This window comes from Triturus cristatus, chromosome 8 (genome assembly GCF_964204655.1).
Source record: "Triturus cristatus chromosome 8, aTriCri1.1, whole genome shotgun sequence".
Classification (NCBI taxonomy): Eukaryota; Metazoa; Chordata; class Amphibia; order Caudata; family Salamandridae; genus Triturus; species Triturus cristatus.
Window position 1 is genome coordinate 1,630,316,049 of NC_140591.1, and position 16,532 is coordinate 1,630,332,580.

Here is a 16,532-nt window from a genome sequence, read left to right on the forward strand (position 1 = left end):
TCAACCTGATGAAAATCCCGGACACATAAATGACATAGTCACATTGTGCACTGTGGGTAGTGACAAGTCATGTGTCATGACCCCTGTACCGGGCATCATGGGACACTTCCGTGTGTTGGTGTCCATGCCATGCCAGTGACGCTCACCCCAAGTGCGCAGTACGACATGCACACATGTCAAAGGAGTCAAGGGCATGCCTGGCACACATTGCCCTGTCACACAGTACACCTATACACATCTCATCATACATCTGGTGCCTTCTCCACTCAGGAGTCATGTTCCACATCACAGCCTGTCACACCTGTGCCCCACACATGTAGTAATGCACAGACGATGCCTTGATGTCCATTCCTGGACAAGTATGTCCATCCATGGACATGTATGTCCATCCATGGACAAGTATGTCCGCCCTATTCCTACCTGTGTGTCGCCTATCACCACTGTGATGTGTAAAAACCGCCGTACTGCTGCTAAGAGGGCCTGTGTATGTTCCCAAATCACTGTGGGAGTGCTGCCGTATGTGTACCCATCGTGATGGCGAGCGTACAGGCATTTGTACGGTCCGTACCACTACGGGTACGCATACGCGTGCAGACCCATAGTGATAGTGAGCGTAGATGCGTGTGTACGGCCCGTACCACTACGGGTACGCATACGCGTGCAGACCCATAGTGATAGTGAGCGTACATGCGAGTGTACGGGCCGTACCACTACGAGTACGCATACGCCTGCAGACCCATAGTGATGGTGAGCGTAGATGCGTGTGTACGGCCCTATCACTATGGGTCTGCACGCGTATGCGTACCCGTAGTGGTACGGGCCGTACACACGCATGTACGCTCACTATCACAATGGGTCTGCACGCGTATGCGTACCCGTAGTGGTACGGGCCGTACACACGCATGTACGCTCACTATCACAATGGGTCTGCACGCGTATGCGTACTCGTAGTGGTACGGGCCGTACACTCGCATGTACGCTCACTATCACTATGGGTCTGCACGCGTATGCGTACCCGTAGTGGTAGGGACCGTACACTCGCATGTACGCTCACTATCACTACGAGTACGCATACGCGTGCAGACCCATAGTGATAGTGAGCGTAGATGCGTGTGTACGGCCCGTACCACTACGGGTACGCATACGCGTGCAGACCCATTGTGATAGTGAGCGTACATGCGAGTGTACGGCCCGTACCACTACGAGTACGCATACGCGTGCAGACTAGGCCTGGGTGGTAAATTCCGTTCCGCTCGCGGAATTTGCGGAATTTGGGTAATTTCGCGTTCCGCGGAGAACGCGAAATTGCCCAAAATTCTGCTTTCCGCAACTTCGCGAAATTTTTTGCTTGTTCGCGTTCTCAAAATGCGTGTTCGCGAGATATTTCTCCCCGAGCACGCAAACAGCGATTGTGAACAGGAAAAAAGCATCGCGAACAAGCAATTCCGCGTGTTCGCGGAATTTCTGCATGTTCGCGGAGATTTTTTACCGTTTCGCGGAGATTTGCGTAGCGCGATTACGCAAATTCCGCCCACCCCTAGTGCAGACCCATTGTGATAGTGAACGTAGGCATGCATGTACGGGCCGTTGCCATGCATTTGGGGTGCCCTAGTGCCCAGAAACGCACCGTACCTGTGTGTGATGCTCCAAATTACATAGGGGACAAGTATTAAGGCCTACATGCATGCTGGTTGTCATGGAGACCAAGTTCAAAATGCAAAATTGTTCTGGAAGGTGCACAGCAGAAGTCAGTTGGAATTCTTCTACTTTGTTGCAATGTGTTTGTGGGGCTGACATCATGCAGGAGAATGAAACCGATAGAGAACCCACAGACTGCTAGGTTTGAAGGGATTGGTGGAAACATAGGATGCAAATGTGAGTGACCAATCACTCTGTACTCCTGTGCATGAGACTGGGCAGAAGGGCACATATAAGGCAGCCAGGTCCCATGAGGGAGTACTTGCCTGCACATCTTTGCATTCGTCGACCCAGCTGCTGCTACTGATTCCCTGGAACCATGTCAAGGGCTGTGGAGAGGACACAGCCATTCACCCTGGAGGAGAACATGGCTCTGCTGGATGTGATCCTCCCACAGTACTCCATGCTGTATGGGCGACCAGGGTATCAGGTGAGTGCATAGGCCACTGCCACAGACTGTCCCTATGTTGTGACTGTGACTTCAGGCATTGTGTCCTGGTGTGACACACATGCCATGTACTGTCGGGGGGGTACCAGGGGGTGGGTGCCTGATGTCTCCCAGCTGTGCCCAGAGACAGGAGGGGTGGGTGCAGAGTCCTCCCAGCAGTGCCCTGAGACAGGAGGGGGTGGGGGCCTATCACTCACAGCAGTGCCCTGAGACAGGAGGGGTGGATGCAGAGTCCTCCCAGCAGTGCCCTGAGACAGGAGGGGTGGGGGCCTATCACTCACAGCAGTGCCCTGAGACAGGAGGGGTGGGGGCCTATCACTAACAGCAGTGCCCTGAGACAGGAGGGGTGGGGGCCTATCAATCACAGCAGTGCCCTGAGACAGGAGGGGTGGGTGTGGAGTCCTCCCAGCAGTGCCCTGAGACAGGAGGGGTGGGTGCAGAGTCCTCCCAGCAGTGCCCTGAGACAGGAGGGGTGGGGGCCTATCACTCACAGCAGTGCCCTGAGACAGGAGGGGTGGATGCAGAGTCCTCCCAGCAGTGCCCTGAGACAGGAGGGGTGGGGGCCTATCACTCACAGCAGTGCCCTGAGACAGGAGGGGTGGGGGCCTATCACTAACAGCAGTGCCCTGAGACAGGAGGGGGGGGGCTATCACTCACAGCAGTGCCCTGAGACAGGAGGGGTGGGGGCCTATCACTAACAGCAGTGCCCTGAGACAGGAGGGGTGGGGGCCTATCACTCACAGCAGTGCCCTGAGACAGGAGGGGTGGGTGTGATGCACAGTGTGAGCCTTGATCATTGATTGTGACATTGCCATCATTCCACCTGTGTACCCACTATGGCACGTACTGCTTTTTCCCTCACCAGGGCATGATGTCCCTATGACAAAGGTGCAATGCGTTGACTGCATGACATGCCTTGTTGTAACCAGCTAATTTGTACTCATATGTCTCTCTGTGACATGTGGCTGGTGTATTGATGGGGTGTCACTTGTTCTTCCTCACAGGTAGGCGCCACTGCCAAGGAGCAGATCTGGCTGACCGCCGTCAGTGCCGTGAGGGGTGTGGATGGTCGGAGGCGGAGCCTGTCCCAGGTGAGGAAACGCTGGCAGGATATCCGGTGCTGGACGCGGAGGATTGCACGGCTCCTGCTGGGGGACTCACCTGAGAGCCACAAGAACCGCGGCCGCCGCCGTCTGAGCCACCTCCACAGGCGTGTGCTGCCGGTGGTCTTTCCAGACCTGGAGAGGCGCCTACAGGCGATGCAGCAGCCGGAAGGGGGTAGGTACATGTGTGTTTGTTGTGTGTCACCGGCATTTGGAAGGGCACAGTAGCATGAATTCACTGGCAGGGTTTAAAGGTGCTGTGCAGATCCTGTTTGCCCCAGTATAGCGCTGCGCCCCTGCCACGCTTCCCCTCCTTGCAATGTGTTCCCTGGTCTGTGTGTAGTCACTCCTTCACAAGGTAATGTAGGCTGGCGCTTTGTCCACGAGAACAATGACTGTAGCATCATGTCTGGGGGTGGTGTGTAACAGGTTGTGGGACCTTGCCTGTGCACTGTCAAGTTCACTGCATGTGGGTTCCATGTCAGTTGGCACTGATGCTGACTCCAGACATGGGAGTTGGTCTCTCATGTGTCATGCCTTACAGCGCGCATGTCCTATGTAGTGGCCTGTGACATGATGTGCATGAGTGTGCGATACGCATAGTGCAGGGATGGTGACGTGTGTTGCAGTCATTACCATTCAGTAGCATGTAGTTGCGTGCCCACTACTGTCCCCTGGGGCACCTTTTCCTCAGTGTTGTATGTGTCATCATAAACGTGGACACTCTCAGTGTCTACAGCGTAGGTTGTGCTCTGTGCCATTGTCCCCTGTCACCATGTATATAGACGTGCTATTATGTACAGGTGTCCACTGTGCAGCCTGACCTGATTGTCCTTCTTCATACTCACAGTTGCCAGTGCCTGTGTGTCTTGTTATACTCATCTGAGGATGGGCACTGGTACCTCATTATTTGTACAGGCGCACCTTGGCTGTTTGGCGTCCAATCTTGCTTTTTGCCTGCCCCTGTGTTTATCACCCAGACTCTGAGATGTTGGTGCCACCTGTGTCTCAACAATTTGCCTCGTGTAGGGGTTTGTTGGGGCGGGCAATGCCTATGTGTCAAATCCGGATTTCTACTTGCTGGGTCTGGGCAGTGTGTGATGTTTCTGGACACACACGCAAGGTGCAGTGACCGAGTCATGTTGGGCATGTTTTCATCATTACCTATGCAGCATGTGTCTCAAGTTCATGGATATGGTCCCTGGTCATCGGTATTTTCGCCAACGCTGTGTGGTGCAGATGCAGTGCTGGATTGTCCCCAGGGCCTGGGTGCTATCTCAGACTCCGTTTCCTGTCTTTAGCTATTGTCTCATGCTCTCCATGGTATTTGAGTGGCATGGTGGCTCAACCAACTGTGTGTTTCATGCCCTACATGGGTACCTTGTTTTGAAGATGTTAGGGATCTTCCTTTTCAGGCTATGCAGTGTTACCTATGTCGATTGGACTCATGTGACTGATGTGTACAGCTGTCTGATTAATTTCTGTCTCTCCACCCTGCCCACAGCATCGTCGGGGGACACAGAGGGAGACATGGACACAGGCAAGGCGGAGGGACCGAGCACCAGTGCCAGCCGTGACATCGGGGCTGGCACATCGAGTGGGACAGAGGTGGAGGATAGTGCGGCCGAGGACCTGTCGACTGGCACGTCAGAATACGAAGCTGACAGGTCCGAGGAGGAGTTCTCCGAGTGGGCGGTGGCTGCACCAGCAGCTGACAGCGGAACAACACCTTGCACCGCCCCCTCAGTTCCCATCAGCCGCCTCCCACTTGCTCGTGTCCCTTCCCAGCGTGCCCGGTCACCGCATGTCTCCTTCCGGCCAGGCACCGCACCCCCTGCCCCTGTCTCCACTGCTGCAGCCAATGCTGAGTCTGTGGACATCCAGCGGCAACTGCAGGTTGGTCAGGCTGCGATCCTTAATGTCCTCCATGCCCACGGGAAAACCCTCACCAACATCGAGGCATTCTTGGAGGGCATTCATTCATCGCAGGCTGACCAACGCAACTTGCTGAGGTCCATAGACTCCACACTGACTGCAGCAGTGGGTCTCCTGCAGCGCGACCTCCCCCCACCTACCCCTGCCCCATCCACACTTCCCACTTCCAGGCCTGTCCCACGTACACCCAGACGTCGGCATGCACCCACATCAACAGACACAAGCACCACACCAGCAGGGAAGGTCCACCGCACTCCTCCTGACACGCACACACAGGGTGAGGTAGGCACACCCACTGGGTCGGGGGGCAAACGTGTGACACGCAGCCATAGTGGGAGTCCGCATTCCACCCAGTCCACTCCCTCCAAATCCCCTCCCCTCAGCTCTCCTGGCCACATCTCCCCCAAGGACTCCTTCATGGCCGCTCTGTCCCTGAGCCCCACAGTTACACCACCACGCAAGCGGTCAAGGAAGTCCTCGGTCAGGGTGGTTGAGTCTCCCCCCCTGTCTCCACCCTCCCCCGGTGGCGCTGCGACCCATCCCTCTGACCCCCCCCCCCTCCTTGGGGCCTGAGGTCACTTCGGGCGCAGGGGATTCCCAGGAGGACCTTGCTAAGGTGTGTAGTGCCATCCTGGCCTCCGCCTTTGGCCATGACACACCCCCTGTGGTTGAGTCCTCCATCCCTGCACCCACAACGCCGCCCCTTTGCCCTGATGTCCCTGCGGTGCCTGTTGCTTCCCCCCCACCCTGATGCCCTCACCAGTATGGAAGACGATGGCATTTGACTGTGCAGGCAAGGTAGGGGACACGCATCCCACTGTGTCCCCCATCCAGCTGGGAATCATTGACTGCCCTATGGGCTTTGTGAATATTGAACTGCCTGCGATCCACGGACATTGTGCTCATGCTGAATAAAGCTTAATTTTGTTTTCATTATCACACTACTGCTATGGTGGTATTGGTGTTGGTGGGGCTGCTACATGGTTTTGGGTGGTGTTTAAGGGTTTGGGTGTGTGGGATATGTAGTAGTGTTCTGCTCATTGGGGGGACCCTGGGATCTGTGTGCCATCACAAGGTGTTGGCTAACTTCCTTTGGTCATGTCAGCAGTTACTGCATGGTGCAATTGTCCCAGAGTGTATTCCTTCCTCTGTGTACCCTGATATCTTCCCTGCAGGGTGTTCCCAATGTTTAGCACAGAGCTGTGTCTACATGAGCTGTGTGTGTGACGGAGCCCTTCTACTTTGGCCATGCATGCAGGGCCATGTCTCCACCTGCAACATTTGTGGCATCCTTGGTGATCACTGTACTTGTGTGTGGAGTCTGTTGACATGAGTTCATGGGGACATGTTCCCTTGTAGGCAGTATGGATGTGGGTAATTCCGGCCTCACACACATGTGTTACACCCCTCCTGTGTCTGGGCACTGCTGGGAGGACTCTGCACCCACCCCTCCTGTGTCTGGGCACTGCTGGGAGGACTCTGCACCCACCCCTCCTGTGTCTGGGCACTGCTGGGAGGACTCTGCACACACCCCTCCTGTGTCTGGGCACTGCTGGGAGGACTCTGCACACACCCCTCCTGTCTCAGGGCACTGCTGGGAGGACTCTGCACACACCCCTCCTGCCTCTGGGCACTGCTGGGAGGACTCCACACCCACCCCTCCTGTGTCTGGGCACTGCTGGGAGGACTCTGCACCCACCCCTCCTGTGTCTGGGCACTGCTGGGAGGACTCTGCACACACCCCTCCTGTCTCAGGGCACTGCTGGGAGGACTCTGCACACACCCCTCCTGTCTCAGGGCACTGCTGTGAGGACTCTGCACACACCCCTCCTGCCTCTGGGCACTGCTGGGAGGACTCCGCACCCACCCCTCCTGTGTCTGGGCACTGCTGGGAGGACTCTGCACCCACCCCTCCTGTGTCTGGGCACTGCTGGGAGGACTCTGCACCCACCCCTCCTGTCTCAGGGCACTGCTGGGAGTGATAGGCACACACCCCTCCTGCCTCTGGGCACTGCTGTGAGGACTCTGCACCCACCCCTCCTGTGTCTGGGCACTGCTGGGAGGACTCTGCACCCACCCCTCCTGTGTCTGGGCACTGCTGGGAGGACTCTGCACCCACCCCTCCTGTCTCAGGGCACTGCTGGGAGTGATAGGCACACACCCCTCCTGCCTCTGGGCACTGCTGTGAGGACTCTGCACCCACCCCTCCTGTGTCTGGGCACTGCTGGGAGGACTCTGCACCCACCCCTCCTGTGTCTGGGCACTGCTGGGAGGACTCCGCACACACCCCTCCTGTGTCTGGGCACTGCTGGGAGGACTCTGCACCCACCCCTCCTGTGTCTGGGCACTGCTGGGAGGACTCTGCACACACCCCTCCTGCCTCTGGGCACTGCTGGGAGTGATAGGCACCCACCCCTCCTGTCTCTGGGCACTGCTGGGAGTGATAGGCACACACCCCTCCTGTCTCTGGGCACTGCTGGGAGGACTCTGCTCCCACCCCTCCTGTGTCTGGGCACAGCTGGGAAGACTCTGCACACACCCCTCCTGCCTCTGGGCACTGCTGGGAGGACTCTGCACCCACCCCTCCTGTCTCAGGGCACTGCTGGGAGTGATAGGCACACACCCCTCCTGTCTCTGGGCACTGCTGGGAGGACTCTGCTCCCACCCCTCCTGTGTCTGGGCACAGCTGGGAGGACTCTGCACCCACCCCTCCTGTGTCTGGGCACTGCTGGGAGGACTCTGCACACACCCCTCCTGCCTCTGGGCACTGCTGGGAGTGATAGGCACCCACCCCTCCTGTCTCTGGGCACTGCTGGGAGGACTCTGCACCCACCCCTCCTGTCTCAGGGCACTGCTGGGAGTGATAGGCACACATCCCTCCTGTCTCTGGGCACTGCTGGGAGGACTCTGCACCCACCCCTCCTGTGTCTGGGCACAGCTGGGAGGACTCTGCACCCACCCCTCCTGTGTCTGGGCACAGCTGGGAGGACTCTGCACACACCCCTCCTGCCTCTGGGCACTGCTGGGAGTGATAGGCACCCACCCCTCCTGTCTCAGGGCACTGCTGGGAGGACTCTGCACACACCCCTCCTGCCTCTGGGCACTGCTGGGAGGACTCCACACCCACCCCTCCTGTGTCTGGGCACTGCTGGGAGGACTCTGCACCCACCCCTCCTGTGTCTGGGCACTGCTGGGTGGACTCTGCACACACACCTCCTGCCTCTGGGCACTGCTGGGAGTGATAGGCACCCACCCCTCCTGTCTCAGGGCACTGCTGGGTGGACTGTGCACACACACCTCCTATTTCTGGATATGTACGCTTGGAACATACACGGTGGGGGTGCGCTCCATGCATTCGAGGTGAGGGTACGAGTCTAGTTACACTGGTGTGGTGGGGGTACGGTCCGTGAGTCCGCGGGTGGGGGTACGGGTCGTACTTACACTGTTGGGGTGGGGGTACGGTCCGTGAGTCCGCGGGTGGGGGTACGGGTCGTACTTACACTGTTGGGGTGGGGGGTACGCTCCTTGCATACGCGGGTGAGGGTACGGGTCGTACTTACACTGTTGGGGTGGGGGTACGGGCCGTGAGTCCGCGGGTGGGGGTACGGGTCGTACTTACACTGTTGGGGTGGGGGGTACGATCCTTGCATACGCGGGTGAGGGTACGGGTCGTACTTACACTGTTGGGGTGGGGGTACGGTCCGTGAGTCCGCGGGTGGGGGTACGGGTCGTACTTACACTGTTGGGGTGGGGGGTACGATCCTTGCATACGCGGGTGAGGGTACGGGTCGTACTTACACTGTTGGGGTGAGGGTACGGTCCGTGAGTCCGCGGGTGGGGGTACGGGTCGTACTTACACTGTTGTGGTGGGGGGTACGCTCCTTGCATACGCGGGTGGGGGTACGGGTCGTACTTACACTGTTGGGGTGGGGGTACGGTCCGTGAGTCTGCGGGTGGAGGTACGGGTCGTACTTACACTGTTGGGGTGGGGGGTACGCTCCTTGCATACGCGGGTGGGGGTACGGGTCGTACTTACACTGTTGGGGTGGGGGTACGGTCCGTGAGTCCGCGGGTGGGGGTACGGGTCGTACTTACACTGTTGGGGTGGGGGGTACGCTCCTTGCATACGCGGGTGGGGGTACGGGTCGTACTTACACTGTTGGGGTGGGGGTACGGTCCGTGAGTCCGCGGGTGGGGGTACGGGTCGTACTTACACTGTTGGGGTGGGGGGTACGCTCCTTGCATACGCGGGTGGGGGTACGGGTCGTACTTACACTGTTGGGGTGGGGGGTACGATCCTTGCATACGCGGGTGAGGGTACGGGTCGTACTTACACTGTTGGCATGGGGGTACGCTCCATGCATACGCGGGTGGGGGTACGGGTCGTACTTACACTGTTGGGGTGGGGGTACGCTCCATGCATACGGGGTGGGGGTAGGGTCCGTACATATCCGTCCCCACGCTATGTGATGCTTGTGCGGGCCGTACCCAGGCCTTTGCCACGTGGATACGATCCGTCCCGCCATTGTTGGGGTGACGTGTGTGTGGGCGTGGTACGACTCGTACCCACGCTCTTCAGGCGTGGGTACGGGACGTACCTGTCTGGTTGTGATGCTGGTTCGCGTGGTGACGGACTTCCGTTGTGGCGGTCGCTGGCTTATCAGGACACGCCCCCACCCCCTCGTGGTGACCAGGGCATGGGAGTCAGGTATGTTCAGGCCATGTGTGGTGTGTGATTTATGTGGTTGTTTTGTGGCCTGCCCTGGTCCTGCCACCCCCACCCCACCCCACTTTCCCCCCTCCCTTAGTTATTCTGACCTTCTGCGGCGTCTGCGTCGTAACCTGTAGAGGAGGTGGACTGCTATGAGGGCAGGGATGACTCGTAGGTTCGGGTCCATGTCTGTCCGTCGCGTACTGGTACTCCTTGATCGCGTCGTCCTGTCGCGTACGGGTCCTCCTTGATCGCGTCGTCCTGTCGCGTACGGGTCCTCCTTGATCGCGTCGTCCTGTCGCGTATGGGTCCTCCTTGGTCGCGTCGTCCTGTGTGTCCGTCGCGTACTGGTGGTCCTTGTTCGCGTCGTCCTGATTTCCCGGCAGTTTTTGGGTGCCGGAAAATAATCACCGTGCGGGATGACGTCGGTGCGAATCGTAATTCCTGGGTCGTGAATGGCTGGCTGCGAGCGTTCCGACGTCAGGTCAGCGCTTTCCCGGATGGCATTGGTAGGGTTTTTTTGTTCGGTCGGGCTTTTTTACGAATCGTACGGTGATGGTGTACCCGTGCGAATCGTAATTCCTTGTTTGTATAAATTGACGACCGGGTACGCGTCGGACGGAGATTATGCTCCGTCCGACGGTTCGTACCCGGTTTTTACCGGATCGTGATCGGCACCTAAGTCTTCTGACTGGGGTCTTGCTACCTCCCTCTTCCTCTGAGGTCTCTTCTGGCTCATCTGTATCAGTTAAGTCAGGGGTCTCTTCTGTGGAGGGGAGGCCCTTATCTACAGCTATGGCACCATACTTGGCAGCTCTTTCAGCATCATAGGCCTCCAGAATCTCCACTAGCTGTCTAAGGGTAGGGTTGGAACCCTGTTTTAATCTCCTGGAGGTACACAGTTGTCTCATCTCCTGGAAATTGAATGCATCATATCTAGAGGGAATCTGTATAGGATTCTCCTCTCCTGAGGGAGTATCAGTGTGATCTCCATTCAGGGACATGATTCTAGTGAGGGTGTGGTGTGTGCACCTACCTACACTAGTTGTATCTACTAAAACCTCTCTAGTAGTTGTAGTCAGGGTGTGCTAGGCCCTTCAACCTACAACAACTAAGTCCAGTAGGATTTAAGTATTATAATCTATGTTATATGTACCTAGACAATATCTGTGTGATCTTTCAATTTAGTATCTCAAGATTACAATGGTATTACAACAGCAAGCTCAGATCCCAACCGCTGCTCACCAATGTGAGAAGTTGGCCTAATGTATGATGTCACTAGTTCTAGTGTACACCTTATATCAGTCCAAATAACCCTTATGGTGATTGGTTGTAAAGTCAACCTTTTAGACCAGCTATCCTAGTGGTAGCATGGACAAGAGCAGTCTTAGGCTAAACTCTGAATGGCATGTGAAGCCAGCTGTGATACCATATATAATCCCTTGAATACCAAATGAAAGGACACCACAACAGATATATATATATAAAATAAAGTGTATTTATTCTAGTCAAACCCTCAGCACTCTTTATGAGATTCGAGGTAAGTACAACACAGTCTTATTTAAGCATACATTAAGTCACACAGGTAAGTAATACAGTTAGGCCCTAGGGGCCACGCAAACCATATACTAAGTAAGTGGTATAAGGACCACTGTCACGGAAATAGGATAGGCCTAGGCCTAGGGAATCGCTGGGGCTACAATACACTACCAACTGTTAGGAAGTGGGAGGCCCAAGGGATTCAGGTGCAGAGTGGAAACACTCACGCGTAATGCGTATAATCGATAGAAATAGTACAGTTCTGAAATAAGCAGTTTTAGGACACTTCTGGAGTAGCTAGAAAGTCGAGACTCGGAAACTAGACCCTAGGATAGTCAATACCCTTGTGAGCACCGAAGTACCCAAGTTACCTAGCCCACGGGCTGCGGGTGCATAGGTGTGAACTTGCGTCGGGTTTCGTCGTGAACTTCTATGGATGCCTGAAGGAAAGTTGCTGACAGGCAGTCAGTACAGAGTGTCCGGTGGATCCCAAGGCCGGGATCAAGAAGGAAGGGTACCTGCAAGCAGAAGGGACAGAGTCAAGGTCACTAGCCAGTGACCACGTGGAACCAGGAAGGAACCAGGCGATGTCGTGAAGATTGCAGGTGGAGGGTGAAGCTTGTCGCTGCAGCCACGGGTACCAGGAGACGTCGAGGATGACCAGGACCAGAAGGCGAGCTGTCCCACGAAGGCTCTTGCTGTCGGCGGCGTCGAAGTCGAACTAGGACTCACCAAGCCTTGGCAAGCGGAACCCAGGAAGAACGGAGGACTTACTTCTGGTGCAGACCAGGAAGGTCTGGGGTGCTTCTCTTTTGCAAAGAAGCGGGAGCCAGTCTGGAGGAGCCAAACCAGCAGTGAAGATTTCAAGGTGTGTCGTCACAAAGGCCGCTAGCCAACGGGCAAGCAACCGGACAGACGCAGCAAGCAGGAAAATGCAGAAGGGCCCCACGCAGGACTCGTGGAGTGTGGGGGGCTGATCTTCGGTGCAGATGGTGCTTGGGGTTGGGGCTTCTCAATCCCCGGTGCACAACTTTGAGGGTGCCTCAGAAGCTGCGCTGGAAGATACTCGCCACTTTATCCAAGTAGTCGGTCCCATGTCTCTCGTCGCCTCCACGGATCTCAGCTCGGCTGTGGATGTGGATCAGGGTCGGAGAAGTCTGGAAGTCAAGGCTCTGGTCGGGCTCTGCTGTCGGTCCCTCGTAGAACTTTAGCAAAGTAAAGGGTAGTCTCTTGATGGTGCCTGTTTGCACAGGGTAGCCACTCCTTGGCCACAAGGGAGATTCTTCAGTCTTCTTCTTTCGTCGAATGTCGAAGGTCCAGAGTTTCTGTTCAAGTTGCAGGTTCAGGATAATCTAATCTCCTGGGGCCCAGCTACCACACTTATACTAATCTGGGGGGCTGGGTTGCCTGCTAGGTCACGCCTTATGGGTGGGACCTGGGAGGGGGGTGGTTACACCCCCTTCCCTTTGTCCAGTTTTGCGCCAGGACTGGGGCTGGAGTGCCCCAGCACCGGTTTGAACTGGGCTATGCATGGGACACCTTGTGTGCCCCAGGCATGTCTCATTCCTTTCAGCCCTCCCTGCCCCAATACACTAAAGTCTGTCTGGGGAGGTGCTAGCACCTCCCCAAGCAGGAAACCTATTGTCCAAGCCTCCCTTGCCGGGATCACTCCCAGCAGCAGGCGGTCAGACTCGTGTCTGTGGCAGCAGCATCCATTTTGTGATGCTGAGGCTTTGGTTAGAGTTAAACAGCAAAGTAGGATTTTAACATGTCTCTCCCTCTAGAAGGGAGGAATAATATCCTCATCACCAGAAATGGTATGGGGGTATTATTCCAAAGTGTTAGACACCTTACACGACATGTTTTGATACAGCCAAACCATAGTTACCATAACCGTTTAAGATTATAAGGCACTTTAAGAGTATATGGTAGGCTATACCATAGAACGGCTATAAGGACATGGTTCCGAAAGCTGCCGACAGGCTCATCTCATGCTAGAGCACCATCTCACATGTTACCAAGCACTCTGCCTCCAGGATTGTTAAGGCCTGCCATAGGAGTGGCTGATAGGTATACATGTGTCTATATATAAGGTAGGTATAGGAATACTACACCTAAGCAAGGGGTGATTACACGACCTTGCCCCAGCTGAATGATCAGCCAGTTGTGTCTGATTGGGAGGCCAGACCAGAGGTGGCATAATACATGCTGCAGCCCCTGGGAGGCCTAGGGTACACCTATGCCCTGGGTACCTAGGGTACACTGTACAGGGTCCAATAAGGTGATCCTTACCAATTGGGTATGTACCTAGGGTACATGGAGTCCATTTTAAAGAGAGAGCAGACAGCCTGAGACCCTGAATGGCAGGATCTCAGGCCAACTAAGTCGGAAAACCAGCTAGACACTAGGCAAAAAAATTGGGGGTAACCATAGTCAGATATCCACCTTCCTACACTAACATAGAACGTCTGTGTGTGTTATGTTGAGTTTAAGGCATCCTTTAGGTGTTCTGGTTGTCTCCGGTTCTGTTCTAGATTGGGGATGTTGGTAGGTTTGTTGTTTCAGTTTAACATATTGTTAAAATGTTTGTCTCCTTGTGCTTGATATTTCCAAATGTTAGCATTGATATCAGTGTTATTTGGACTGGCATGACCACATTTCCATTTTTTCATGTTTTTATGGTGATTTTAGGTGTTTTCTCAGAGTGCTACAGAAAGGATGAAGTGCGTGCTGAGCAGGTCCTTACTGGAAGGTCCTTGGACTGGGGAAAAACCACCTGCCTGCAGATGGCTCTAAACTCTAATGCTTCGCGTTTCATGTCAAATGGAGGAGTGCAGGTGGGTGAGGGCATCCAGTTCATTGGTGCCTATTTAAATCTGTGGTACCTCTTTGTGTGTGTATAGAGTGAACCTAGCTGCAAAGTCACAAAGTGGTTTTGAAAAGAGGAGTATATAATACAAATGAGATTGGGCAAGGGTAGGGGGGCATAAAGAGTTGCAATAAAAAATAAGAGGTACACAGGGAGATGAGAGAGAGTGGGAGACACATGATGTCCAAGTGTAGAGAAGAGGCAGGAGGAGAATAAGGCTAAAATGAGTAGCAGAACAGATGGCTACAAGAGGTAAACAGGTAGGGTAAGAGAAATGGAGCCAATAAATAGTACAGTTCAGCAAGTGTTTCTAGATGAGTGTAATGTGAGGCCGTGGTGTAGATAGGTAAAGGATGCGGCAGATAGCCACTTCTTCTTGTCTACTCACCCTTTTCAAGTTCTGTTTCTCTGTCTATATCTATGATGTCTCGAGTTTCACAGATTTGAGTTAGGTGTTGTGTTAATGCCCTGCCTGCGTCTGTCCTCTGCTGGTCTTACACTACATAATACTGCACTGTAGGAAAGTAGGATCTGCTTCCATGATTACCCTCACTTTTTGCTTGGTTTCAGTATGTTTTTGACAAGTCTGACTGGGATCCTGCTAATCAGGACTCCAGTCACTGTGCTTTCTCCCTAAATTGACCATGGTAAGTTCTTCTGTACATCCACAATTGGCTGCTAGTTTACGCCTGTAAGTCCCTAGTGTATGGTACTAAGGTACCCAGGGCATAGGTACACCAGGTGTCTCCCATGGGCTGCAGCATGTATTATGCCACTCATGAGAGACCACTCAAACCGTGACTACAGGCCTTCTATTGCAGCCTGTGGGAGTTGGTGCTTGCCACCTCTCACGACAGATATACGTTTCCTTATATCTGAGGCACTACACCTAAAACCTACAAGTCAACCCTATGACAGGCTCTTTAGTCCTGAGGGCAGTGTGCTTGGTTATAAGTGTGAAGGTGCCCGTGCTTGAGCAGGACACCCCTACAAATCCTGGAGTCGATTCGCCAGTCTTTGTAAGCACGGTCAGCAATTTTAATACATATAGTGGACAAGAGGCATTACGGGATGTCTAACCATATAGTGGCTGCACGAACCCTGTCATGTATGGTATCAAACATGTTGGAATCATACCCCAACAACGATTCCAGAGTTGGATGTATGATCCCATGTACTGGGAGGGCTCCATTGGGGTACCCCCCTGTACTCCTGATAACAGACTTTCAGGGTCCGACAGCCAACTAGTGCTACTGCTGACCACAGACACGATTCTGCCCTCCTGCTGCTGAGTCAGGCTCGAGCAGGGGAAAGTAGAACAATAGGTTTTCTATCACAGGGAGGTGTGACCACCTCCCAGACAGGACTTACTGTGTTGGGCTGGGGTGTGGGGCGCTTGCCAGCACCACCAGACTGATTTGAAGGGCAGATTTGGTGCCTTCCTTGCATACTCCAGTTTGAGCCAGTTCAGGGAGCCCTTGGCTCTCTCTCTGGCGCGAAACTGGACAAAGGACATGGGAGTATCCTCCCCACTGTCCAGCCCCTCCGCTTGGAGGGACCCCAGAGACGTTCCAACCCTTTCCCTAGGGTACTTAAGGGCTTACCTGTGGATGTTTCCTTAGTTTCGTCATGGGACAAGACTCAAGCCTGAAACCACGTCACTCGTAGACTGTCTGCACACTTGGACTTTGCTGGACTTCGCCTGGAACCGAGACTGCACCAAGGAAGACTCCTGCTGCTCCTGGTCTCGTTGTTGTGCAAGTCTTCTTTGTTGTCTGTGTCTGTGCTTCTTCCAGGATCTTCACCAGACCTGTGGGCATCAAGGACACCTGAAGTAATCTCCCTTGGAGTGAAGGAGTCACTCCCCTGCATCTGCTGCACCGCAATGAAGCAGACCTGCCTGCTGCTCCTGACATCCCATGGACTTCAAAAGGATCAGCAATACAGGTGGTGGTTCTGCAACTCCCTCGTGGCCTGACCTGCCTTCTCTGCAATTTAGGGGTAAGTGTCCCTCGTTGAAACTGCTGGGACCGAACCCTTGTGCATCTCATCAACTTGTCATTGCCAAGGCTTATTGGCTCTGCACTCCAGAGATCTTACGTCTACAAGAAGCTCCAACCTCCAGCATCTATCGATCCCTTCCAAGTACAGTGTCCTCACCGCATCCTCTGCACCGTGGGCCTTCCTTCATGGTAAGCTGCTGGAGGTCCTCTTTGGACTCCTTTGCCT

General features: G+C 54.9%; 1 protein-coding gene across 1 annotated transcript in view; it reads left to right on the top strand.

Moving 5' to 3' along the window:
• Nucleotides 1-16,532, top strand: part of LOC146808461 (transient receptor potential cation channel subfamily M member 2-like) — a 3,976,112-nt gene that overhangs the window by 1,158,530 nt on the left and 2,801,050 nt on the right. The window contains exon 16 of the mRNA XM_085623954.1: nucleotides 14,126-14,271. Within this exon, the coding sequence (XP_085480080.1) occupies nucleotides 14,126-14,271 (146 nt within the window). The remainder of the gene's footprint in view (nucleotides 1-14,125; nucleotides 14,272-16,532) is intronic.